This window comes from Ixodes scapularis, unplaced genomic scaffold (genome assembly GCF_016920785.2).
Source record: "Ixodes scapularis isolate PalLabHiFi unplaced genomic scaffold, ASM1692078v2 PGA_scaffold3__209_contigs__length_174095766, whole genome shotgun sequence".
Taxonomy (NCBI): Eukaryota; Metazoa; Arthropoda; class Arachnida; order Ixodida; family Ixodidae; genus Ixodes; species Ixodes scapularis.
Genome location: NW_024609868.1, coordinates 160,883,173 through 160,910,349, shown reverse-complemented (window position 1 = coordinate 160,910,349; position 27,177 = coordinate 160,883,173). Strand labels below are relative to the sequence as shown.

General features: G+C 46.5%; 2 protein-coding genes across 3 annotated transcripts in view; both read left to right on the top strand.

Moving 5' to 3' along the window:
- The window catches only part of LOC8054090 (nuclear factor NF-kappa-B p110 subunit), a 157,819-nt gene that overhangs the window by 68,735 nt on the left and 61,907 nt on the right, over positions 1-27,177 (top strand). The window contains exons 10-11 of one of the 2 annotated variants that reach the window (XM_040501061.2): positions 2,402-2,482; positions 26,009-26,062. In XM_040501061.2, the coding sequence (XP_040356995.1) occupies positions 2,402-2,482; positions 26,009-26,062 (135 nt within the window). The remainder of the gene's footprint in view (positions 1-2,401; positions 2,483-26,008; positions 26,063-27,177) is intronic. The other variant, XM_040501063.2, reaches the window with a different exon arrangement.
- LOC121837145 (piggyBac transposable element-derived protein 4-like) lies at positions 22,130-23,676 on the top strand. The gene has a single exon (XM_042292651.1). The coding sequence runs from the start codon at positions 22,255-22,257 to the stop codon at positions 23,614-23,616; it is 1,362 nt and encodes a 453-aa protein (XP_042148585.1). The 5' UTR covers positions 22,130-22,254; the 3' UTR covers positions 23,617-23,676.

Genomic DNA, 27,177 nt, shown 5'->3' with positions numbered 1-27,177 from the left:
TCGGAGTGCGCAACGATCGTGAGCACCCTGTACAAGGAGCTGTCCTACGGAAGTATGAACAACATCGCAGTTTCCTATGACGGCACTTGGAAGACAAGGGGCCACTGCTCACACATTGGAGTGGGGACAGTAATAGAGCTGTTCACTGGGCTTGTGCTAGACCATGTTGTGCTCTCAAACTTTTGCCTAGCCTGCGAAAAAGGGCCAAAGGAGGGCACCGTGGGCTACAGCGACTGGAAGTCTTCTCACGAGGCTACGGGGAAATGCCAGAAAAATACCAACAGCAAGGCTGGCCAAATGGAGGTTGAAGCTGCCCTCATTCCCTTTGCAAGGTCTTGGGAGCGGCACGGCTTACGTTACACCACGATGCTCTCAGATGGTGACAGCCGTTCATTCGCAGCCCTCCAAGAGACCAACGTCTATGGGTTTGTTCCCGTAGAGATGGAAGACTGCGTTAATCTCGTACAGAAAAGAATGGCGACAGCTTTGCGGAGCCTTGTGCAGAAGCAGAAGGGAGCAGCAAGCACCAGCCTTGGTGGCAAAGGGAGGCTCACAGCAGAGCTCATCACAAGACTGAGCTCATACTACGGATGGGCCCTTAAGCCTCACGAAGGCGACGTCGATGCCATGCACGATGCGGTCATAGCTACATATCACCATATCACCTCCAACGACATGAGGGCCAACCACCACTTGACATCCCCTGCTCTTGATTTACTACCACATCTCAGAGCCCCCTACTCGTCCTGCAGTCGTGGCCGAGTGCTTAAGGTGATGGACTAGAAATCCATTGGGGTCTTTCCGCACAGGTTCAAATCCTGTCACCTGCGCAAGCATTTTTTTCTTTTTTTTATCTTTTTTTATTTATTTTTTTGCCCTACAGGAGCACGTGCTCACGTGCTCGTGAGCACGTGAGCTCACGAGCACGAGCACCAGCAAGATCGATGTGAGCACGGACGCCGGACGGACAAGGCTAGACCCTAAGGAGCTTCGCCCCTAAAAAAAGAAACGTAGTTAGCACTCCAGCATGATCTCGACACTCGATCGAATGACGTGCGACCGTAAATTGCGCGAAAAACTGCGAAAAGACGCCGCGGGGAGTGAGCAGTGAGGCTGTTTCAGGAGCCTCCGGACTGGCTCTTACAAGAAGTGCTGCCACCCCCGGAAGTCAGGTGCGCTGTGCACAGCCGTACATTCAAGTTAATTTGCGGAAACGCTATCAATAAAACGCGTTCGCGCAAATTATAAAGAAAAGAATTTGTAAATTAAACGTGGAGAATAGCGCAATGCTGCAGGCACAGCTGGCTGTACTCATAACAAGCAGAGGTGTTCTTGATATCGCGATTCTTTCGTTTTTGTCGGAGGTGGAATACTTTGGTTCGATTATAAGTCGACACCCCCACTTCAGATTTTCAAAAATTGAAAAATGGGTCGACCTACATTCATGTAAATACGGTACTTTTTAAATAGCTGCATGCAATCAAAAGATACAAAGCTTTTTAGATATATATTTAGGACATTTCTTGCGGGGCTTTAGGGTAATTTCACCTCATCAAACACGAACATGAAATACATGGCTATAATGCCTAAGACTTGCTTTAGCCAGTGATGCTAATTGTATTCTTTTAAAAGCCCTTTTCAACGCAAAAAGACATCAATGTTTGAAGACCTTAAAATTTCATATTAATTACTTTGTTATTATTATCGATTATGATATGGCAAAGAGTGTTAGCCCCATATAAATAGCATCACCAGCTAGATCTAATCCATACAAGCACAATGATACCAAGTTTCTGGTTGTCACTCGAAACAAATATTGGAAAAGACTCCGTAAGGCTCCGTAAGGCCTTCTTTCCCGCTCCTCACCTCCTCGGTTCGGGTCGGACGGCGGTTTGGAGCGGAGGCACGAAAGGAAGTCGCAGGGCTGCTCAATATTGACGTCACTGCACTGGTGCGGATCGCTCGGGAACTTGAAATTCGGCATTTGGACATTGTTTTTTTACTTCACAAATACTGAATTCCCAAGTTTCGAATTTCGAGGGTTATGTCCAGGCATAGTTTTCAGTCGTTTCGGATAATAACCAAAAATGATTTTGACGTGTCAGTGCCTCTTTAAAGTCTGGAGACCCCCGCTCTAGAGGAGCTCGGCCATTTGTGCCTCGTTCAAGTGAAACGATTGGCCAGGGATCCCATGAACCTCGCAGATCATGACGACGTCTTGGGGAGGGTTTGGCTGGCAGCATGCTCGACGGCCGAGCAAGCTAGAAAGCTCCGAGACTGTAGTCGGCGAGGGGAAACTTGTCTTTGAGCAGAGCAAATGCCGGAGGGGACCTCCTCCCTGGCCTTGACTCTGCTAAAGTGAGCTGAGCGGAGACGCAGACTAACAGGCATTCTTGCGCAGAGGACGACGGACTGGTGCACAAGCGGCGGAAGCTGGTCTCTCCGAGCCCCTGCCTGGAGGGCTCCTCGTCGGACCCCGAGGGCAAGTTTGGGCCCTCCCTGTCTAACCAGGAGTTTCAGTGTGCCAAGGCCCTGCTCACCCTCGATGGGAGGGCCACGGACAAGCGCAGCTGAGGGCAGGCCCCGCCCTAGCGCTGCCAGGAGGGAACAACCATTCTTTGCTCAAAGATTGTCGCTCGAGTACCACGCTAGGATGAGGTTGCCTTTTGCCCCGTCGTTTCCTCGGACTTTGTTTTTAAAATTTTCTTTTAGAGAGTCAAATGTTTTGGGGAATTCCGGTGCCCCGAAAGCTTTGGCCCTGCCCGCCGTAATTTCTCGTCATGGGGCCTGCTCCCGCACGTCTCCCCTTGCCCGACGATAACGAGGGCCGGGCACTGTGCGCAAGTCTGCGAGTAATTGCATCAAAATCTTGCCCTAGCCGCACATACGCACCTTCTCCGTCGGTCTTGATAAAAAGTATTTTGCGTCATTTTTGGACGCGTGTCTGGATAAGCTAGCAACATGATTGCCCAACTCCCTTCGTTGCTACAAGCTCCTGAAGAAGGGGCGCTTGTCTCGCCCTGCCAACTTTACATTGTTGGGGAATCCTGGCGATCCTAAAAAAACCGGGAAATTTCGTTCCATTTTGGGCGACGAAACGCGCTTTTTAACATTTCTCGACACTTAATTTCCTTCCGTGACTTAGTGGCGTGACAAACTGAAGCATGCTGTAAAGTTGACAGCTTCATTGTCAGTTGGTTCTACCGTGGCAAAAGGGCAGAGAGCTGACAGCTGGAGAGCACGATGGGGTACGACCCTTTTACTTATTTATTGTTTGCCAACCGGATGGGCACACAGTCTAAGCTCATTACAACAGACATTTGGATATAACATACCGATTTGTGAAGTTGGGTTGGTTTTCCTCTCCACACCATTGACTCAACTTCATATCTGCATAGAACATAGTCCTCTTACAACAGACCGAAACCTTGGTCAAAATCAAGGTCTGTTATAACGAGCTTGGACTGTGCTCTTGTCGGCGAGTGACGTTGCTCAGCGAGATAATATGAGTTCCTCTATATTTTTATTTATCTAGTGCGTACATACCCTTTGTTCTTTTTTGCCTGGGATGGACGTTTTGGTTGGACTGTGTTACAGGGCAAAGCCCCGCTTTTGTTATTCTTTGTTTAACTCTACTGTTCGTTTCGGGAGCTTTCTAAAGCAAAACTGGGACACAAGAAATGCGGGACGTTTGTTCTCGCCAACTTGCCCGATCGCAGCGATAGTTTGAGGCAACAATTATATGAAATACCGCGATTACCTACGAGACAAATCGGGCTCAGATTTGAGCATGAATGTATTTAACGCTCGATTTCAGAGGCCATTCCAGGGCAGTAGGCCATGTCCCGGTTATTTATAGTGATTTTGTGTACACCCTTCGTAATCTACACCCTTCATGATTGCAGTGATCTCAGGTAGGATGCCCTCGTGAGGTAGGATGCCCTCGTGACTCGCCCAAATCAGTGAAATCGGCACCCGGTGCTAATTTGGTAGCAAGTTCAATTTGTTTGTCGCGTTTCAAAATGTGACTCGAACTCGCGTCATTTGACCTTCTGGCAGTGTCGCCGTGGGTAGCGTTTCCCCGACATCTAAAGTACCTTGGCTGCACCATCCTGATGCCAAAGTGAGCCTAGACTCGTACCAAAGCCTTGCACAAAGCACCTGAATTTCGAATTTGTGAGCCAACTGCTCGTGAGAATTTATCGGTCGAGTCTCGAGTCCCAAAACCTTGCTTTTCCCAAAAATCCTAACACTGCTGAGAAATTTTTCCACTGTCAGTAGCATACTGGTCACCTTCATAGATGTTTTGAGTCTGTAGTAAAGCCGCGCTCTCGCACCCAGTTTCGACTGCCCCAAAACTTACCAGGTGGGTCTCTCTCAAAAGTTGCTTCAAAAGCTCAGTTTCACTTCCCGTCTACTGCCTCAGTACACGGAGTTTGTAATTCTCAACAGTCCTCTATTCTACCTAGCAGTGGCGGAGCAAAACGACATCAGGTGCAAGCGGAGGCATTCTGCAGTGGTGTTTTAGACGAAAGCATAGTGCCATACACATTGTGCATTCACCAAATTCCATTGATCACTCCGCTGTTTTTGTGGGAGGACATTGTTGCACATTCTAATGCCGCAGAAAGAAAAAAAAAAAAAGGTTGTCCAGTGCTACAATTAGCATTTTTTGGAAGTGCGCGCATCCACATGTCGGGTATTCCTCGTTGCCGATGGGGTTGCAAGGGCCCAGCAAATAAAAATGCTGACGTCGTATTTGATATTTAAAATGTGCCTCTACAACTTTTCTTACATCCCTGAACCCACCGTTATTTTCGGCAAGATTTTTTAGTGCTTCAATAACGCCGGAAGACCCCTAGGAATTGCGGGGCCCTGACCAATGGGGACCTGGGCGGAAATGGTGTTCCCTTACCAACGACGGGAATCTCGTTAATTCAAACTCGAGGGGGGCCGAATATTGGGCTGAAAATTTGATGGAATAAAGCAGAGTTTGAATTATTGGGAGTTTCTTCCCATAGGGATGCATAGGATGCGACCTGCATGTTAGTTTGAATTATCCGCAAGTTTGAATTAATGAGAGTTGACTGCTGACTTGGAAGGATCTTTGCTTCATTGCCCCTAGCTGGGATCGCATGTTTCAGGGGCCATAAAATTTAGAAGTAGCATTTTTTGTGACTTTTTAAAAAATTTATGTACCCATACAATGTTGTGTCTATGCATGTTTTCTGTTTGGGGAAGACTGCCGCAAAAGTGTTGGCTGTTGATGCTGGGAAGTTTGCCAACAGGAATACTTTGTGGTGCTACGAATATGCGGAGTGCCGGAATAATTTAATTTGAGACTTTTCTCGAGGCCTTCCGTGGCTCAATTTTTACACATTTGGTACGTTCCAAGTGGCCGATTCCGCTTTACGGAGAAAGGCATGTATAAATATGTAGGAGTGAATAGATGGAGATGCTGTCTTTTTTGAAGCTACTACATTTGCCTCTAATGTCTCTGTCATGCTAGGACCTCAGAATTTGGAGGGTATCCTCCAAATTCTGAGGCCAATGGATTCCTTTGACCATCTATGTGCAGCTTCTAAGAACAGCGTAGGGTTCAGCTAAAAATCTTCCATAAAGCTTTCTCATTAGCCATATAGACGTGGCAGACCTAACTTTAGAGAGAAGACAGGAGGCTGAAGCAGGTCACTGTTTCAGTTAGCAGACTTAACCAGACAGCAAGAAGACCACTTTTCAAAGAGCACTGACACGAGCTACATATTGTCTGCTAAAGCATAGGCCAGTGTCCCGACAGTACCTTAGAGGTACTTTGAAGTATCTGTACCTCTCTATCGAGATACAGAGGTACAGAGAAAAGTGCTTTGGTATCTTGGTAGTAAAATATGTTTCGAGCGTATCGATTCTGTTGCGGTCCTCTGCTAGGCTTAGGCATCTCGTTACATTTGGGGTTTGTAGGATAAGCTGAAAAGTAGCTTTTTTAGTTGCTACACATCCTCCTCTCTAGGATGTATAGGAGTGGAGCATAGTTGCTCTTTGGACTTGAGAGTTGCTAGAGAGGTGGAGGAAATGAGTAGACTTCCCCCAAGCACACGAGTTGGAGGTGCACCCTCGGAGCCAAACAGAGTTCGCTTGGGCAGACTGGGGGAGCCAGTCGTTGGCCGTGAGAATATTTTTTTAGCCACCTGGTGGTTGTGAACAGATCAAGTGGGAAAGCGGCGATATCCAACAAAAAACATATCTCAGTGTCTGTACCTTGACCTTAAGATGCATGCTGCCTTTGAATTACCTCTGGCCAACCCTGCTAAAGTGGTACCTCCTTTACCTGCGAATCCAGAACACATGTTCCGGTGTGCATTAGTACAGTCAAACGCCTTTATAAGCAATGCCTCTATTACGAAAGCACCCGTTTAACCGAATGAAATTAAGTCCCGGCCACTCTCCCGTGGTCAATGTGTTTCTCCGACTACTGTAGCAAATTCCTGTTTAACGAATGTTTATTTTTAACGAAGCCGTTGCGCGACCTCGCAAAGCAAAAGTGATTGGTATTATGAATTTTCTGTGTGAATCAATTTCACGTTAATGATTGCTCTTGTAGTGACACTTGTGGAGACAGAAATATTGTGGCAGTGGCGACAGTTGAAACCACTGCTGCCACAGTGTGGCACGTTTTTGGCCTCAAATCATTTGTTAGACCTTCTGTCCAGATGATGCTATGTGACTAAGTTGCTGCGAAATGCCTGCGTGTGCTCGTGCATAATTTAGTTTTATTCACGCCGTTGAGTACGTGCCACTCCGCTCCAGGATTGTTTTTTTTCAACGCTCTGTCCAGGCAATGCGCAAAGCACTCGTTTTCTTATTCTGCATGTGTGGGCGCATTTGGAAGGACTCGTGCAAACGAGAGTATATATAAAAAAAAATGTATTTTCATGGCCAGTTGCAACTTTTTTATGCTGTCTTGGCATTCATTCGACCGACAGGCCAACCTTCGTCAGGATCCACCAAGATTCCCAATCTTGCGAGATTCGAGCCCCAAATTGTTTCTCTTTAAAGGGGTCATGAAACGATTTTCCTACTTCTTCCTCCTTAGCTTTAATCCTCAACTCAAATGCAAATTGTGAAATCACGTGGTCGTGACATTCCTTAGGCACCGGTGCGATGACTCCTTGCTTCCACCGTGCTTTTTATGCACACCATAGAACTTGTCATTCCCCAGTGACGATAAGTTCCGTCTGGGCGCTCATTGGCCACAAACGCGAATCCAAATATTCGTCGACGGATTGATTGTTGACGAGCGCATACGTCCGAGTGACGCAGTTCTTGTGTCCAATGCGTGAGCTGGGCTCTGCTGACATCAGTTTGGCGCCGGTGACGCGCTTTTGGAACCGCGGATGTATCATAGTGAAAAGGCGGAGAGCTTTCGAAGGCAAGAAGGTACAAAATAGTCCGCTATATTTTCGAATGTTCGTACCAAAAAGCTGGCTCTTGACTTTCTAGCCTCTTTCTTTTGGCCAACTAAGCAATATGCTATTAGTAAAGTCCCAATTTAAAATCATTCATCCCAACCCAAAATTTGTTTCATGGGCCCTTTAAAGCGATAATCTGCGGTCGAGGAGACATCTCGTCTAGGTGAATTGTGTTTTCGGACTATGCTGACTTAGACATCATGTCCCCATCTGTTCTTCCGCTGGCGCCAAGTATCGCTAAGAAGCACAGAAAGTGCTCGACCATTACGCTAGAAAAGAAGGCAGCGATTCTCAAGCTAATAGAAAGTGGCCCAACGCAAACAGAGCGGTAACCTGAAACGAGGTGTGTCGGCGTAACTTGGTGCATAGCACTATTTGCAGATTTTTTAAGCCCGCTTCGATGCGATAGAGGAAAGTTTGTTTAATCTGCAGATTTTTCGGACTGCTCTATTGTTCCAACGTTTTTTTTCTCCCTGTGAAGTCTGAAAAAGCAGTCTGCGACTGTATACTCTTTACATCTTGAATGTCGCGTAGGTACTTCAATATGCGATAGCAGAAATTCGGTTTTGCGCGATAGATGTTTCGCGCTCAACTACTACAATGAAGTTACCTGTACCAAGAAAGATTTCGCAGGTCTTGCGGACCTGGTTATAAGGGCGTTTGACTACCTGGAGAGTTGTTTCTGGGATTTGAACCTGCATAGATGACGAGTGTATTGTATTTCATGCCGCATTTTTCGCTTGAGTCTGCAACTGGGTGCTTGTTGCTTTTATTCGTGATTTACGTAGGGAATGCTTCTAAGCTGTCACACTGGTTCGGGGCTTGTTCTCTTTGCTCTACTGCTGACTTAGTGTGGGCATTGCGATTCATCAAACTCAGTGGGGCCCACCGGATGGATACAGTGCCGCTCCGTGGATGTTTGTGCTTTTTCTCACTGAGCTCGTGACAAGGTCACTGGGTCAGCGAGGGCCGCAATCTCTCTGTGGGAACGCAATGAGACCAAGAGAGTTGCCGCTCACACGCCGCAGCACCTTGCGAGCATTCGAGCCAAGAGCACCAAGAAAAAGAGCTGCACGAAAACGGATGTCGTTGAGGTTTACTGCGCAAGTAGAAACAAATAAAAGAGTAGAGTCATTGTTTTCAGAATAAAGGTTGCATCACAGTGCTGTATTGTTTTTAGGGAAACCACCTGTTTGGCATCACACTCCGGTTTCTTCACCCTGTGAGGGCTGGCAGAGAAACGAATAAAAATGTCACTTTGTTGCTTTGTCTCAATTTTGGGTCACTAAAAATCGGGTGATACATCCTGGCACTTCTCTAAAGGTATCCTTTTGTTTTTTTAAGAAAAAAAAAAAACTAGCTCGATTACTGTGAATGTGTGACCTTGACCTTGCATTTTTTTGCAGTTTTTGTCGTAAGGTAGAGCTCCAGTCTGTCCCCGCAGTAGATATTAACAGGCTGCGAGAAAGGGGGGCAGTTGTGCACTCTGTGTGTGGCACTTGCATTCAGCTCCTGCGTGTTGTGACACCCTGCTTGATTGCGTTTTGCTCCTCCTCATTGAGGGTACTCATCTAGAGGCAAGCTTGCGGCTGCCCCGTGGCCGCTTTTAGGTTTACCTGCATTCCCACGTCGCCGAAGTGGAATTGGCAACAGGTGCTGAATGACGGGAGTCCTATCTTGAGGACGTGCCGGTCATGGGGGCATTGCTGCCCGAGCTGTTAATGAGAAAAAGACATTTCTTAAATTGTTTTTGCACACTTTCCTGCAGTTCTTAGGGCTGTGTGAATGTTAGATTTTCTGAATAGTAGTAGAATAGTATGGTATTTGATACGAGATGAAGCGCAATATTTGTTTCTTAAAGTGTCGATCGTAGCGGGATAGCCCCGTCGAGCGCGCCTCTGCCGAGCGGCTGTACGCTGCGGAGAGGTGACTCAAGCTCTGTGGGTGTTGCTTCTCTGCAGTGCACAGGTGCTCGATAAGAAGCGCACCCAACGGTGAAGCTGCCGCGATCGACACTCGGGAAAAGTAAATATCGCGGTCGAGAGCTTAGGAAAGAAAGCACACTTTTAAAGCAGGATGGTGCACGCTTGTGCCCGGTGTATTTAAAACGAAATGGAAACTGACATTAACATGACGCCGTCAGTGTAACGTCACTGCTCCAAATGAAACATTGCTAAGGGTGTCGCTATGGATGAATGCACTGTATAGACAAGGGGTGGCCAGGCTGATCCGGCCTAACAGCCACAAACAAAGCCACGAAACTTCCAAGAGCCACGGAGGGGGGGGGACAAACATTTGTCCAGAGCAATAAATTAAACTCAAACTACTTTCAATCTATCCGAGTCGAAAGCAGTTCAACTGTATGTAAGGTAGCAGTAGCATAAGACTGCCAAACCGCCACCTGTCTTTCGAATTAAAACGCGTTCCATTTTTTTGGGGTGGGAAGTGCTCCGGAAGGGGGGCGGGGGAGGGGAGGTTAGAGAAGGGAGCCGCGAGCCGCACTTCAACACACGAAGAGTCGCATGCGGCTCGCGAGCCGCAGCTTGGCCACCCCTGGTAAAGACACACAGTTACACTAATGTGCTTATATATCTAAATGACATTAACATTGACCCCATAAGTGTGATGTCACTGCTCCAAACAAAACGTTGCTAGGGGTGTCGCTATGCATGAAGGCACTGTATAGACTCACAATTGCACATTAATGTGCTTAAATATCCTTAATTGACATTAACATTGACCCCGTAAATGTTACGTCACTGCTCCAAACGAACCGTTGCTAGGGGTGTCGCTATGTATGAATGCACTGTATAGACAGACAGTTACACATTAATGTGCTTATATATCTAAATGACATTAACATTGTCCTCATAAGTGTGATGTCGCTGCTCCAAACAAAACGTTGCTAGGGGTGCCTATGGATGAATGCACTGAATAGACACACAATTGCACAATAATGTGCTTATATATATTTAATTGACATTAACATTGACCTCATAAGTGTTACGTCACTGCTCCAAACGAACCGTTGCTAGGGGTGTCTATGGATGAATGCACTGAATAGACACACAATTGCACAATAATGTGCTTAAATATCCTTAATTGACATTAACATTTACCCCGTAAGTGTTACGTCACTGCTCCAAACAAAACGTTGCTAGGGGTGTTTATGGATGAATGCACTGAATAGACACAATTGCACATAAATGTGCTTCAATATCTTTAATTGACATTAACATTGACCCCTTAAGTGTTACGTCACTGCTCCAAACGAACCGTTGCTAGGGGTGTCGCTATGGATGAATGCACTGTATGGACACACAGTTACACATTAATGTGCTTAAATATCTTTAATTGACATTAACATTTACCCCGTAAGTGTTACGTCACTGCTCCAAACAAAACGTTTCTAGGGGTGTCTATGGATGAATGCACTGAATAGACACACAATTGCATAATAATGTGCTTAAATATCCTTAATTGACATTAACATTGACCCCATAAATGTTACGTCACTGCTCCAAACGAACTGTTGCTAGGGGTGTCGCTATGTATGAATGCACTGTATGGACAGACAGTTACACATTAATGTGCTTATATATCTAAATGGCATTAACATTGTCCCCATAAGTGTGATGTCGCTGCTCCAAACAAAACGTTGCTAGGGGTGCCAATGGATGAATGCACTGAATAGACACACAATTGCACAATAATGTGCTTAAATATCCTTAATTGACATTAACATTGACCCCGTAAGTGTTACGTCACTGCTCCAAACGAACCGTTGCTAGGGGTGTCGCTATGGATGAATGCACTGTATAGACCAGGGGTGGCCAAACCGCGGCTTGAGAGCCGCATGCGGCTCTTCGCTGGTCCATGTGCGGCTCGCGGATCCCTCGTAAGGGGACCCCCCCCCTCCCCCCCTCCCCTTCCGCCCTTTCCGCGTTTCCCAAGGATTTCAGAATAAAGAGCAGCTTGTGGTTTGGAAGCCTTGTGCCCCCATACGTAGTCAAACCGCTTTTCACTCGTATGTTTCCACAGATCCTGTTTCTTTCATTGCTCGAGGGAGTTGGCCGGACCCTAGGGGGGAAGGCATCAAGGACAGACTGTCAAACCATGCATGCACTTTGGCTTGGGGTCGAGGAAATATTCAGTCTCGCGGCCTTTGCCACTCGCCAGTGATACTTGTCCCCTTTAGATAACGGACGTTCCCTATCGTTTCTTGTTGAAGGTCGTGGAAGCCCGAGTTGAAGTCATTTATAGCCCCCCCCCCCCCCCCGCGGCTCTTACAAGTCTCTTAGTTTTGTTTGCGGCTCAAAGGCCGGGTCAGCCTGGCCACCCCTGGTATAGACACACAGTTACACATTAATGTGCTTAAATATCTTTAATTGACATTAACATTGACCCCGTAATTGTTACGTCACTGCTCCAAACGAACTGTTGCTAGGGGTGTCGCTATGTATGAATGCACTGTATAGACAGACAGTTACACATTAATGTGCTTATATATCTAAATGACATTAACATTGTCCCCATAAGTGTGATGTCGCTGCTCCAAACAAAACGTTGCTAGGGGTGTCTGTGGATGAATGCACTGAATAGACACACAATTGCACAATAATGTGCTTAAATATCCTTAATTGACATTAACATTGACCCCGTAAGTGTTACGTCACTGCTCCAAACGAACCGTTGCTAGGGGTGTTGCTATGTATGAATGCACTGTATAGACAGACAGTTACACATTAATGTGCTTATATATCTAAATGACATTAACATTGTCCCCATAAGTGTGATGTCGCTGCTCCAAACAAAACGTTGCTAGGGGTGTCTGTGGATGAATGCACTGAATAGACACACAATTACACAATAATGTGCTTAAATATCCTTAATTGACATTAACATTGACCCCGTAAGTGTTACGTCACTGCTCCAAACGAACCGTTGCTAGGGGTGTCGCTATGGATGAATGCACTGTATAGACACACAGTTACACATTAATGTGCTTAAATATCTTTAATGGACATTAACATTTACCCCAAAAGTGTTACGTCACTGCTCCAAACAAACCGTTGCTAGGGGTGTTGCTATGTATGAATGCACTGTATAGACACACAGTTACACATTAATGTGCTTATATATCTTTAATTGACATTAACATTGACCCCAAAAGTGTTACGTCACTACTCCAAACAAACCATTGCTAGGGGTGTCGCTATGGATGAATGCACTGTATGGACACACAGTTACACATTAATGTGCTTATATATATTTAATTGACATTAACATTGACCCCAAAAGTGTTACGTCACTGCTCCAAACAAACCGTTGCTAGGGGTGTCGCTATGGATGAATGCACTGTATGGACACACAGTTACTCATTAATGTGCTTATATATCCTTAATTGACATTAACATTGACCCCGTAAGTGTTACGTCACTGCTCCAAACGAACCATTGCTAGGGGTGTCGCTATGGATGAATGCAATGTATGGACACACAGTTACACATTAATGTGCTTAAATATCTTTAATTGACATTAACATTTACCCCGTAAGTGTTACGTCACTGCTCCAAACAAAACGTTTCTAGGGGTGTCTATGGATGAATGCACTGAATAGACACAATTGCATAATAATGTGCTTAAATATCCTTAATTGACATTAACATTGACCCCGTAAGTGTTGCGTCACTGCTCCAAACGAACCGTTGCTAGGGGTGTCGCTATGGATGAATGCACTGTATGGACACACAGTTACACATTAATGTGCTTAAATATCTTTAATTGACATTGACGTTTACCCCGTAAGTGTTACGTCACTGCTCCAAACAAAACGTTGCTAGGGGTGTTTATGGATGAATGCACTGAATAGATACAATTGCACATAAATGTGCTTAAATATCTTTAATTGACATTAACATTGACCCCGTAAGTGTTACGTCACTGCTCCAAACGAACCGTTGCTAGGGGTGTCGCTATGGATGAATGCACTGTTTGGACACACAGTTACACATTAATGTGCTTAAATATCTTTAATTGACATTAACATTTACCCGTAAGTGTTACGTCACTGCTCCAAACAAAACGTTTCTAGGGGTGTCTATGGATGAATGCACTGAATAGACACACAATTGCATAATAATGTGCTTAAATATCCTTAATTGACATTAACATTGACCCCGTAAGTGTTGCGTCACTGCTCCAAACGAACCGTTGCTAGGGGTGTCGCTATGGATGAATGCACTGTATGGACACACAGTTACACATTAATGTGCTTAAATATCTTTAATTGACATTGACATTTACCCCGTAAGTGTTCCGTCACTGCTCCAAACAAAACGTTGCTAGGGGTGTTTATGGATGAATGCACTGAATAGATACAATTGCACATAAATGTGCTTAAATATCTAATTGACATTAACATTGACCCCGTAAGTGTTACGTCACTGCTCCAAACGAACCGTTGCTAGGGGTGTCGCTATGGATGAATGCACTGTATGGACACACAGTTACACATTAATGTGCTTAAATATCTTTAATTGACATTAACATTTACCCCGTAAGTGTTACGTCACTGCTCCAAACAAAACGTTTCTAGGGGTGTCTATGGATGAATGCACTGAATAGACACACAATTGCATAATAATGTGCTTAAATATCCTTAATTGACATTAACATTGACCCCGTAAGTGTTGCGTCACTGCTCCAAACGAACCGTTGCTAGGGGTGTCGCTATGGATGAATGCACTGTATAGACACACAGTTACACATTAATGTGCTTATATATCTAAATGACACTATCATTGCTAGGAGTGTTGCTTATATATCAAAATGCACTAACATTGACCCCGTAAGTGTTACGTCACTGCTCCAAACGAACCATTGCTAGGGGTGTCGCTATGGATGAATGCACTGTGTAGACAGACAGTAACACATTAATGTGCTTATATATCTAAATGACACTATCATTGCTAGGGGTGTTGCTTATATATCAAAATGCACTAACATTGACCCCGTAAGTGTTACGTCACTGCTCCAAACGAACCATTGCTAGGGGTGTCACTATGGATGAATGCACTGCATAGACACACAGTTACACATTAATGTGCTTATATATCTAAACGACACTATCATTGCTAGGGGTGTTGCTTATATATCAAAATGCACTAACATTGACCCTGTAAGTGTTACGTCACTGCTCCAAACGAACCATTGCCAGGGGTCTCGCTATGGATGAATGCACTGTGTAGACACACAGTTACTCATTAATGTGCTTATATATCTAAATGACACTATCATTGCTAGGGGTGTTGCTTATATATCAAAATGCACTAACATTGACCCCGTAAGTGTGATGTCACTGCTCCAAACAAACCGTTGCTAGGGGTGTCAAGCAAGAGCGAGACTGACTTGACAAGGTCGCAGGACGCAGCTTGTCTAGTGTGCGTGACTATCTTGAAAATTCGGCAAAGAAGCTTCGATCATAGCGCGCTACGATTGAGAATCAACAGGTATGTTTAAGAACAAGAAAGCAGAACGAAATGATGAAAGTTACGTTCGGTGCAAGAACGAACGCAGATCTTCTAGAAGCCCGTGACCGAGTTTTGCTTTCTCGACCCTGCGGGCAGCATTATCCCCCCCTCTAAAAGCGCACTGTCCCAATGCAACGCGAAAGGAAAACAAAAATGGCTAGAAACAACAAATAATATGGTGAGCCGAAATAAACATGCAGTGTCACAATGCTAAATCGCACAGAAAGGCTTGAGTCTAAGTCTCTGGGTCATGGCTGGCGGTGTCCTGACGGTCTGGTTCCATCGGGGGAGCACCTCGTAGTTAATGTCCCCAAGGCGGCTAATGACCTTGTAGGGTCCAAAGTAGCACTTCAACCGTTTCTCGCTGAAGCTGTTGCGGTGAATGGGCTTTCACACCCACACCCTGTTTCTGAGCTGGAACTCCACATTGCTGCAACGAAGGTTGTACCGGCTAGCGTGGACACATTGTTGGTCTTTTATCCGAAGGCGGGCTAGCTGACATACCTCTTATGCTCGTTGGGTGACCAGCTAGGCGTCATCGGTGCCGTCGTGCGTCGGGTCTTGGGGCAGCATGGCGTCGAGCATCGTCGTCGCCTGTCTGCCAGGCACGAGCTGAAAGGGTGTAATTCCAGTGGTTTCCTGAACTGTTGTGTTGTATGCAAACGTGACGTAGGGCAGCACCTCATTCCACGTCTTGTGTTCCACGTCCAGTTACATTGAGATCATGTCAGCGATGGTCTTGTTTAATCTCTCTGTCAGCCCGTTGGTCTGTGGGTGTTATGCCGTTGTTTGATGGTGGCCGGGGTGGCTCAGGCGGATTATCTCTTCTGTCAGTTGCGCCATGAATGATGAGCCTCGGTCCGTAATCTGGACTTGGGAAGCGCCGTGTCGGAGGACGATAGACTGAACGAAGAACTTGGCTTCTTCCGCAGTGGTTCCCGACGGGAGTCCTTTTGTCTAAGTGTACCAGGTGAGATAATCAGTTCCACAATTATCCAAGAATTTTCCTGCGTCGACGGCAGGAAAAGTCCAAGTAGTTCCATTCCAATCTGCTGGAACAGTGCATTCGGGGCGATCGGTTGCAGGGGACCTGCCGGCTTCGTCGGTGGTTTCTTGCATCGTTGGCATTCGCAGCACGAATGGGCGTAGAGGTGTACAGTTTTCGGGAGCTTGGGCTAGTGGTATTTTTCTCGTATCCATGCAAGAGTCCTGCTGTAGCCAAGGTGACCAGGTGTCAGGTCATTGTGGCAGGCTTGGAAGACCTCTTCTCGAAGACTAGTAGGAATCACCAAGAGCCATGTCGAGTTGCTGTCCTCCAAGTTCTCTTTGTAGAGAATACCTTGCCGAACGGCGAACATTGGTAGGGCATGGGAAAAGGCTCAACGAATTGTTCCCCCTCATCCCACCAAGTGGTCGATCAGTGCAGAGTTCAGGATTGTCCCATTGGAGTGCTGCCATGCTGTTAATGCTCATTGCGCCAAGAAACCGATTGTCGTCGTCGTCTTTGGCACAGCCGGTAGCTGATTCGACGGGGGCTTTGTACGGCAGTCCGCATTGCTGTGTTTTCGGCCCGACTTGTAGACCACAGTCAGGTCGTACTCTTGCAGTCGTAGGATCCATCGAGCAAGGCATCCCGAGCCATGTTAGCGCTCTGTGGTGTTCGTCATTCTTCAACTTGTCCGTCGTTTTTTAGCGCTTTTACCTCCTATTCCGATGGGTCTTTCAGGCTCGCTAACAAGCACGGCTAGTGGTGGTTGGTGACCACTCAGAAAGGACTCCCGTACAAGTACGAGTGGAATTTCAGGATGGCCCAGACGACTGCCAGACATTCCCTCTCAGTCGTCAAGTAATTGTGTGCCGTGTTGGACAGTGTCTGACTAGCGTATGCGATCACGCGCTCTGCACCCTCGTTGTTTGACCAGTGCCGCTTCGAGCCCTGTATTGCTGGCATCTGTGTTAACTTCCGTCTTGTCTGATTGGTCGACATGGCCGAAAATCTGTGGCAACTGGAGCCGTTCCTTTAGTTTGTCAAATGCCTGTTCTTCTCCACCCTATTCAAAGTTCACGGCGTCTTTCGTGAGGTGCGTAAGCGGCGCAGGAAGCTTGGTGAAATTTCGAACGAATCGCCGGTAGTATGCGCAAAGTCCCAGGAATCTTTGGATGGACTTCTTGTCGGTGGGCGGTGGAAGCACCGCTACAGCGCGAGTCTTCTCAGGGTTGAGACAAACACGTATGAGTTTGGTGGTCCTGTTGGCCTCAAGAACTGCCCGAAGGCGTCGCAGGTGCGTGTTGAAGTTGGTTTAGAATACCACGACGTCATCGAGGTAAACGATAACTCTGCCATTTGAGGCCTGCCAGTACGGTATCCAAGCCACGCTCTAAAGTTGCTGGCGCCGGGAGCCCGAAGGGCATCGCCTTGAACTCGTACAGTCCATCGGAGTGACGAAGGCAGTCTTCTCTTAGTCTTGTTTGCCGACTTCGATCTGCCAGTAGCCACTCTTCAGGTCCATTGATGAGAAGTATCGGGAGTGGCGCAGCTGGTCCAGTGTTCAGTGTGTCGTCGATGCGAGGGAGCCGATGCACGTCCTTGATCACCGCATTGAGCCGCCAGTAATCTATGCAGTATTGAAGCGTTCCGGAGAGGCCCACGGGCTGCTTGACGGCTGGATGATGTCGTCGTTGAGCATTTCTTGCACTTGTTCATGAATCACGTCCCTTTCTTTTTGGGAGACTCTGTACGGCGTTTGATGCACAGGGAGCGCATCGTCATTGGTAACGATGCAATGCTTCGCAAGTGTTGTTTGAAGCACTTTCGACGTCGCCGGAAAGCAGTCGCTGTATTCGATGAGGAGGTCCCTGAGCTATCGTCATTCCTTGTCGGAGATTGAGGTTAACGTCGAGCTGTGGCGGCGGTGTACTCTACGGCTGAGATGGCGAGGTCTCACTGTCCTTCTTGTTTTCTTCCTTGAGTTAAGTTATCTCATCAGAGAGTGCGGCAATTTCGGCGGTGTTTTGGAGTTCTTCTATGTGGCCTACAGCAGCACCCTTCCTGAGGGGATGTGCCTCCCAGCCAAAGTTTGTCACGAGGGTCACAGTACGTCCAACCTGCAGCTGCGTTACGCCCCTTGCAACACCTATTCCTCTACCTAGAAGCAGTTGGACGTTGCCTTTCAGAGGGACCTTTTTGTAGGCGACTGCATCAGTTACGACGGGCACAAGAGTACTTGACCGCGACGGCAGGTTCGTGTGGTCCGCAATGACTCGGACAGCGGCTGGCATTGTTTTGGATCCCCCCGGAGGTAGGACGGGCTTTTACAGCGTCGACCTGTTTGTCCCAAGGTCAATCACGGCACTGTACTCGCATAGGAATTCCATGCCAAGGATGACATTCTCGCATAGTCCTGAAGGACGACAAACTTTACTGGACAGGTCTTCCCATGAATTTCGACGCGAGGAGTGCACGTCCCAACAGGGGTGATGTGGTGCCCTATGGTGGTGCATATTTGCGGGCCGTCCCAGTCGTAGGGCATTGTGACTTTCCGAAGTCGGTGAGAGAGCTTCCCACTCAAAATGGAGTAATGTGCTATGGTGTCTATGAGTGCCGACGCGTCGTGGCCGTCGATGACAACGTTGAGGTAGTTGGGCACCGTTGTAGAATCGTCGTTCCGATGCTTGTTGTCGCTAGAGTGGGGACCCTCCGATACTCTTAGGGGACGTTTCCGACGCTCGTCTTTGGCAACTCCACCTTCAGGGGTTGCCGCATTTCCCCGACGAGGTAGGGGAGACAGGCTCTCTGCGGGATCTACAGATTGTCTGACGGCGGATGTCGTAGTGACGGCGAACAGGATTCTCGGGGGGAAGCGGGTGCCGGTGACGGCGGGCGATGCATGTACTACTCAATGTCCAGCGGTCGTTGCCCGCTCCTCAGGCGGGGGGCATTTGGTGCGAACCCGTGAAGCGAAAACTGCCGGTAGGAGCATTGCCGACACACGTGGTCGGCTTCCTTGCAGTGGTAGCACAGTGGGCATTGGTCAGCTGTGTGCCACTTGTCCGTCTTCCTTGGCGCCGGCGGTTCGGCTCGGACGTACGGAGCTTGTTTCTCAGTGCGGTGAGCGTAACGCGGCATAGGGGCTTCCTTTCAAGGGGTGCTGTTACTGGCTGGTTGCTGCCAGTGGTCGTCGAGCCATGGCGGCATAGCTCAGGGTCGGTTGCTGGAGCGGAGCAGGGTTGACAGGAGCCCGGGTTTCAATGGCTTTCTGAAGCTCTTCCCGCACAACTTGGGCGATGGGCAGCGGTGCGGGCGGTCGGCAGCAGGCAGCAGTTTCTTCAGTTCTTCGCGAACAACGTCGCAGATGATCTTGCGAAGCTTGTCAACGCAGATGGTGAGCTCGGAGCGGACCGATGCCAGACTTGAGACGTTGTGGAGCCGATGGTAGTGGTGAGCTCGGGCCGCAAGCGCCCGCTTGATGTTTGTTGTTTTGTCAACAAATCCTTTAACATTGACCCTGTAAGTGTGACGTCACTGGTCCAAACGAACCGTTGCTAGGGGTGATACTATAGATGAATGCACTATATAGACGCACAGTTACACATTATTGTGCTCATATATCTTTAAAAGGCATTAACTATTGGCTATGTGTGGCCTCATTGGTCCAAACGAACAGTTGCTGGGGGTGTCGCTATGGATGATTACATGGGGTAGCATTCCACTCCAAAAGAATGACTCTTCAAAAATCCGATGTGGAATTTAAATGTCTAAAAAGTAGACGAAGCCTCAGTCTCACTTAACCCGACAGAAGCTTGTGGAGAATTGGTCGTTTCCGAAATATCTGCGCCCACTGGCCCCGAGTCGTATCGTGGTGCCTGCAGCAGACGATGAACACATGTGCAGTGAATCACATATGCCGTCTGCAGCAGTTTGAATTATTTGCATATTGATACAATTTTCATATTTTATTTATTGGGAACATGACAGGTCTCGGAAAAAGAAAACTTGCATGTATACTAAAAACGTGGTACTGTATCGGCGAGAGAAGCATCTGCTCAGTACATGATATTGGAGCAGTGTCGGGCTTCTTTTGGTTTGGCAGATTGATGTGAATTGCAATGAAATGGCTATTGAATTGACTCGGCCACGATGAGTTCCAGCTTGGAAACAATTTTGTTTCCAACTCACAATGTTGGAGTGTGTTTCGTCTCTGCTCATAACCATCGCGGTAAGAAAGAGAAGGATCCTGCTGATCCTTCCATTCTCAGCAGGACCCCAAATAGCGAAAGAACTGGGTAATTATTTCTATTATGGACAGTTTGTTCATATGACTCAAAGGTGCAGCGAAGCAGCGGCATTCAATGCCATCGTAACTCCTTGAAACGCATGCTAGCTTGCACTTGGACATTGATATACTTAAGCCGTCGTCAAAACTTATTACGGAATTCGGCTTCACGGTGTATTCACCTTCCTTCAAAAACCTAAACCTATTCGCAACTCCAGCGCGCCGCTCGCCCTCAAGCGGACGCATGGAGAACCAGAGGAACGGGGCGGCGGCGCGGAAACGGTGGCAGGGACTGTCTGCCTTGATGCGGGAAGCCGTTTTGACGAAAAAAGTGAGTGCGTTAAAAAAGTAATTCTGATGCTCCGTCTTGCAACAGCTTTGCACGAAGGACCGGGATGTCTAATTTCATTAGTGCTTCTCGTGCATCGCATACGCTGCGGATTTCTGGTCTTGCGCATGGCTGCCAGCTCAATCTGTGCTGAACTTGACGGAAAACGCACCCGGTAAATATTGAAAAACTATAGTACGGACTACGGAAAGTCTATTCTTTGCCATAAGTAGGAGAAAACTCGTCGTGCAACGGTATGTCGAGCAATACAAATCGGGAATGGGTTCGCGTTTTAAGGCCATTACAAGGAACATTACCATTTACTCCAAGCACTTTAAAAAGACAGAATATCCGTACTTGCTTTCAGGTAATTACAAAGCAAATAAAGAAATGCTCGAAGCATTTTAAGCGCGTCTGTGCTAGCCAGCCGTTCGTGACGAGAGCTTAGAACGCGCAGTTTTGGCCAGAAGGACTGGAATGTTGCAAATAACATGGTACAAAAAATGTTCGGTATATTAAAATATTTACTTTTGATAGAGCAATAAATAAAACCCCTAAACACGCCGATTATGTTAATAGGAAGTATTTGCATAGCGTACGACTCCCCTAAACTTCAGTTGGACGTACAGCGCACTGACGTTAAACCGGCGCAGCCAACTTTCACGAGCTGCTTGATAGCCGAGTTAATTAATTTTTTTTAATCAATAATTTTATTTTCCTTTATTTACAAAGGAGGAAGATAGGGCAAAAAGCTGCATGGCTTGCAGGTTGACGAGGCCCTACTCCGTGTAGTAAAGCAGCAGAGACATTTCAAACAGGACAAGCAAAAAACAAAGTACTACACCTTATTGCATGGATTATCTACAAAAAGAGTGTTAACACTGTTTTCCGATAGCATTTCGCGTAGCATACCTTTTGATTTTTTAGTAATGTCAATATTTTCACCTTCGAGCTCCTTAACTCTTTCAGTACCGCGCCATAGAAAATCGGACACGGAGTTACAATGACTTTCAAAGCGTCTGAAAAAATCAAAATTGGCGCGTCAAGACAGACAGCGCCACCTAGTTTGCTCGTAGACATCTACTTTTTCAGTTTCGGTTTTGGTTTTCATCTTCTGACGTGAGACGGCGCTGTTAAAAACGAAACTTAAACCAAAAGTTACCGCGTAGTCGGGAGCCATGGCGTCAAGTTTGCCGCGCGCACCTCAAAAGCGGAAGGCTGTTGCAAGCACTTCGGCCGCTTTTTCTGCCGATTTTTGTGACTCAAGCAGCAGTGATGACTCCAGTAACGATGCAGGGTCGTCAGATTTTAGTTCTGACAGCGACACTCCAGCTCAAGGTCCGGGAACGTCAACAGGAGCTCGCAGGTGTGTTTCGTTTTAGCTTGCACACTGTATTTATACAAACGCGCGCTTTGTATTTGACGACAGCGTTTTTTCTTGCATGTTTAGAGTCTCAACAACGTACGGCAAGGATACTTTTCCGAATGCGTCGCGCCGTATCCAGTTTTCGCCCAAGAGACAGCCCGGTGTCCATGTTGGCGCAGCACTGCGGAGCGACTCACGGCGCTTCTCAAGAGCACTAGATTTTTTTCTTTTGTTTTTCACTTCCGAGGTGGTAAGGACTTTGTGTGAGAACACAAACAAATATGCTTGGATGCACATTTTGGACCGGCAGACATACGCTCGGCGTGACGGCTCCTGGGAGAAGGTCACACCGCTCGAGATGCTGCAATTTATTGGGATTCTCATCTACATGGGAATGGTTGAAGTTCCGCGACTGCACTTATACTGGAAAACAACAGGAATATTCAGAGGCCTTCTACCACCAAATATTATGCCAAGAAAGCGCTTTTCTGCGCTGCTGGCGTTCTTACACGTATCGGACCCGGAGGACTGTGGAGCTGCAGCTTCTGTCGGCAAAACCTGGAAGGTATACTGGCTGTTGAAGCACATCAATGAAAAATCAGCAAGTTTTTTCCAACCACGGCGTGATCTCTCAGTCGATGAACGCATGGTAAAATCTAAAGCCCGATCAGGAATAAGGCAATACATTCGAGACAAAGTGACGAAGTGGGGATACAAACTCTGGGTGGTGGCAGACTCAAGAACAGGCTACACCCTTCAATTTGTTGTGTACACTGGCAAGCGTGAGACACCAGGACCTCATGGTCTAGCTTTTGACGTAGTCACCAAGCTCTGCACAGAGTACCTTGATCAAGGGTACAAGATTTACATGGACAACTTCTATACATCAACGAAACTTTTCGACCACCTCCTTGCGCGCAAGACGTTTGCATGCGGCACATCTCGCAAAGATCGCCGATGTTTTCCAGCTGAATTGAAAGATGCTAAATGGGAAAGAAGAGCTCAGCGGGGAGATGTTAGATGGATTCGTGAAGGGAACATCCTCTACATGCAGTGGAAAGACAGGCGTGCGGTAAACCTGATGAGCACGATGCATACAGCAAACGAGCATGTTTCGGCCCAACGAAGAGAAAAAAGAGGGGACAAGTGGACTTTGAGGACCATCAAAAAGCCGCTTCTAGTCCACGAATACAACGCTGGAATGTTGGGAGTCGACAAGTCGGACCAAATTATTGGAACATACAACGTCCTGAGGAAATGTGTGCGTTGGTGGAAGACGCTATTTTTCCATTGTGTGGACATTGCATGCGTAAATAGTTTTATACTCTTCCAAGAACACCGCAAAGAGAACCCAGACGTCCCAGAACTTTCCAGAAGTGCCTACTTTGACCAGCTGGCATTTAGAGAAGAGCTAATTCAGCAGATCTTTGAGTACGATGGAGCAGCGCAAAGTGGTACCCCCTTCTCACCTCATGTCCCTGCTTGCCACCAACCAAAAAGAATGGAGAGGAGAAGAAACTGCAAGCTCTGCTATCGAAAGACAAAATCCCAATCCAGAACAAACGTCTTCTGCGCCACATGCGAAATTTATCTTTGCTTCCTACCTTCACGTGACTGCTTTTCTGAGTGGCACAGCCTTCGGAACCGCTAACTTTGCTGGCCACGAAAAATACAGAACACGGCGCACAGAACTGGAAGATATTGAAATGATGGCTAGGGCCACTTGCAACATTTTGTATATTTCAGAATTTCGAAAATAATTTTCTGGCTCAGTACAGCCACTGATTTTTGTTTTGTTTGTACTTTTTTTGTCAACTTTTTGTTCATTTGACAAATAAATTCTCTTCACTGTTTGCACTCATAACACTACAGTTTATTTAACTATGATGCCCAGCTAATAACCTACAGTTTGATAAATAGCAAAGCTTAATGCGGCTAGTAGTCGCAGAGAAAAAAAATATTTTCTAGAAGCACTGAAAATCAGTCATTTTTCCGCGGTAACGAAAGAGTTAAAAGTGACGGTAGTGTATGTTTTAAAGAAGGGAGTTGTACAACTTATTAAAATAGCTTAAGTCTAAATGACTGTAAAAAAAAGAGTAATCGTTTTTTTTTGGTTTTATTGCAAAACCTAAGTGTTGTTTTTTTTATTTTTTTCTCTTTGACGCATACTTTAGCTGTTTAATATCTTATATTGCGTCGTCATCAAGCGTCTTGTAAAAGTTGGGGCCGTCAGTTTGACGTCAGTGGGCTTCACGGCGAACTGAAGATTTGGAGTGTCGTATATGTGACGAGGAGTGTAAGGACTACAACATTTTTTTTTAATAATGAGCACGGCAACGCTCCTGGCGCGCACTGAAAATTGTGCTTCGTAGACGCAGCGTCAGCTTGCAGCTGTAATGCTACACCGCACGGTAGCCTGCGGTAACAAACTTTCAATCAATAACCATAGAGCAGTTTGATTACGTGTTGCAATACACCAAAAACCGAGACGGTCAGCTGCGAGTTCTGAGGCAGTGACGCGAAGACACCAATACTGTGAACGCTGCTCTTCCGAAGCTTGACGATCACCGTTCGCGGCTCTTTTTTTTTGAGCACTAATGGCCAGGCAAAGCGCAAACATATCTTCATTACCCTCGAAAATATTCTGCCACAAACAGTAAAGTGGCCGGTGCCCAAAAACGCGCAGGCTCACCACAAAACTTCGCACTTTGAGGTTTCTGCAACTTCTAAATAACAGCATGCTCGTTTTCCTAACGTGCATCAGCATCTCCGTCACCTGTAATATTATCCCTCCCTAACCGCTTCGCATTTGTAGACAAATAAATTATTTTGAGCGCGCTGAACAGCGTCAGCGAACAGGCACACGGGATATCCTGGAGAATCTATCCCCGTCTCTTCCGCCATCTTGGAACTACCGCCCCGCCACCTATAGGGCGTTGGAGTTGCGAATATCCAGCTTGCCTGTTTAGGTGAGCTGGATCTAGGTTTCAAGAGGTCTATTGACACAAAAGTGTGCACCAAGTATAATGCACCACTATGCCTCTGACTTGGCGGTCTAGAAAGACCCAAAGCCTTTCATTGCTTTTTCTTCGTATGGTAAGCCACAAAAACATTTAATGTACGAAGCTACGCAGGGTCAATTTATGTAAACCAAAGTTTTTCAAAATGAAGAATAAAATGGCATACTGTCGAACAAGTTGACAACATTGGTGTTTTAACCTAGCAAGCTGATGTTTTTGTCAAAGGTGCACTAAGATAGGCAAAGGTCAAAGCATATTTCTATAACGTAACAAACAAAACGTAATGATAAAAACTTGTAAAAATATGAATGGAGGCTCGGACGCCGATGGCTCGGACGGCTTCTTTCAAGAAAGTGTGTCGTCTGTTAAAAACTGCAAAAGCACAGATATTGGTAGCAACATCTCCTTGCAGATGGCTTCATCTTTCCTATCTTACTTGAATGAAAACTTGCAAAAACAGGTTACTTTTTCTCCATGAATTTGGCTGTAATGTGTGTTCCACTAATTGTCATCCTTTACTGGTTACAAAACTTTTCTGTAACGCTATGGGAGGGCTTGATTTGCGTGCACCAATCTCACTGCTAGAGGTGAGGTCTAGCAACCAGAAAGTGTGGTAGAATTTTGAACCCGAGTGAGCCACTCGTAGGTAGAGCTGACTTGTCATTGCATTGACATAGTTTCTCGGAAAGCGTTTTGGCTCTGTATATACACTCAATCAACTGCCCAAAGTTGAGTATCTGCAATGATCTCCAAAAAATAATAATATTTTATTTTCCTAAGAGGACTTTTTAATCAGAATTCAAGAGCAGCGATGTCAAGTAGAGGCACTGCTAATCTCTACACTCAATTGCCGAGCTCTTTTTTGCTCGCAAAACTCATTTTCTTTGAAAACAAACAAGAAATGAGTCAAGTCCAGTTTGTTGTGATTATGAATACTTAAAATAAAATTAAAACCCAGAGGACTCGCTGACAACCACGCTCCTTCATTTCGCAATGACGAATGTATATTTCCGGGTGTCGCAGGTTGTCCAGAACGAGAGAGGGCTGAAGGAGAGGAGGCTACAATCGGGAGCACTGGTAAGTACGGAGTCACCGCCCATGTTTAAAATTTTTCTTTTTCCAGTTCTGGCCAGGAAAATTTTATTTTACGTCTTTTCAGGGCTAATGATGCGGATGAGACCTTCTTTTTATCTTTTTGGAGGAAGAATGTTTGAATGATTTCATGTCTGAATCAAATGATGATGCGTTCCCAGGATCTTGGGTCTGCCGAAGTTGGGTGCGCACCCAAAACACTTGTTGGCATGAGCCGCAATATGATGTGTGGGATGCTTTCAATGTTGCCTCATTTTGATGCTCTGGTAGACGGTCGTTTGTGCGTCGGCTTGTTTGCCCAATCCATTCAGCTCCGCATTAGAGGGGTACCGAATACACCTTCTCTGAAGTGGGTGTTTTTTCTCGCCGGGCGGCTTAGTCTCCTGCCGGTTGATCACAGGCTCGCCAGTTTGAGTCTACTGGAGAAGACCACTTTTGTGTTAAAGTGGGTAGCGATTGATCGGATACCTTGTGAAAGTAGGGGATGCTGGTGATCCTTTGTCGTGCAAGTGGCGAGTTTCTGGTAGTTCTTGGTGTGACGAGTTGGTGAAAACAGGAGGCGATCCGTTTCACTAAATATCCTGAGCTCAGAAGTTTGGGTGTTTATGGTTTCGGTTGCTGAATGTGGACATGATTTAGTTTTTGCCGAGATGAGTAGGGCCTTAAAGGGACACTGACAGGGTATTTATGCTCGCCGAGGTTTTTAGTTGTACGTAACATATGAGAGCCCAACTACCCAGGACAGAATTTTCGGCTCGAAATTCGGTTTCTTTCCGCCCGAAAACCGCCGATCGAGAACTGGCCGGTTTGAGTCGCGCTCACTCTCTTTTGTGTGGTCACGGGTCGTTTTCTTAGGTTTCGATGCGACAACCAAATTTAATCAAAATCGTCGGTCATTGAAGCCACACAGTCAATAATAAAAATAGAAAAAAAACATGAAACCCATTTTTTGTGGCTTCCAGAAAGCTGCAAATATGTTGATTTAAAAAAAAAAAGGTAGCACAGACCACCGGAAGCATTCTGTGCGTTCACTGCATAATTCTCAACATGGCGTTGTTTCGCGTATCGTGGGACTAGCGGATGGCAGCAGACAACGGGCG

Bases quoted from the DNA above. Each gene is read 5' to 3' on its own strand.
- LOC121837145 (XM_042292651.1), top strand. From the start codon at position 22,255: ATGCACATTTTGGACCGGCAGACATACGCTCGGCGTGACGGCTCCTGG.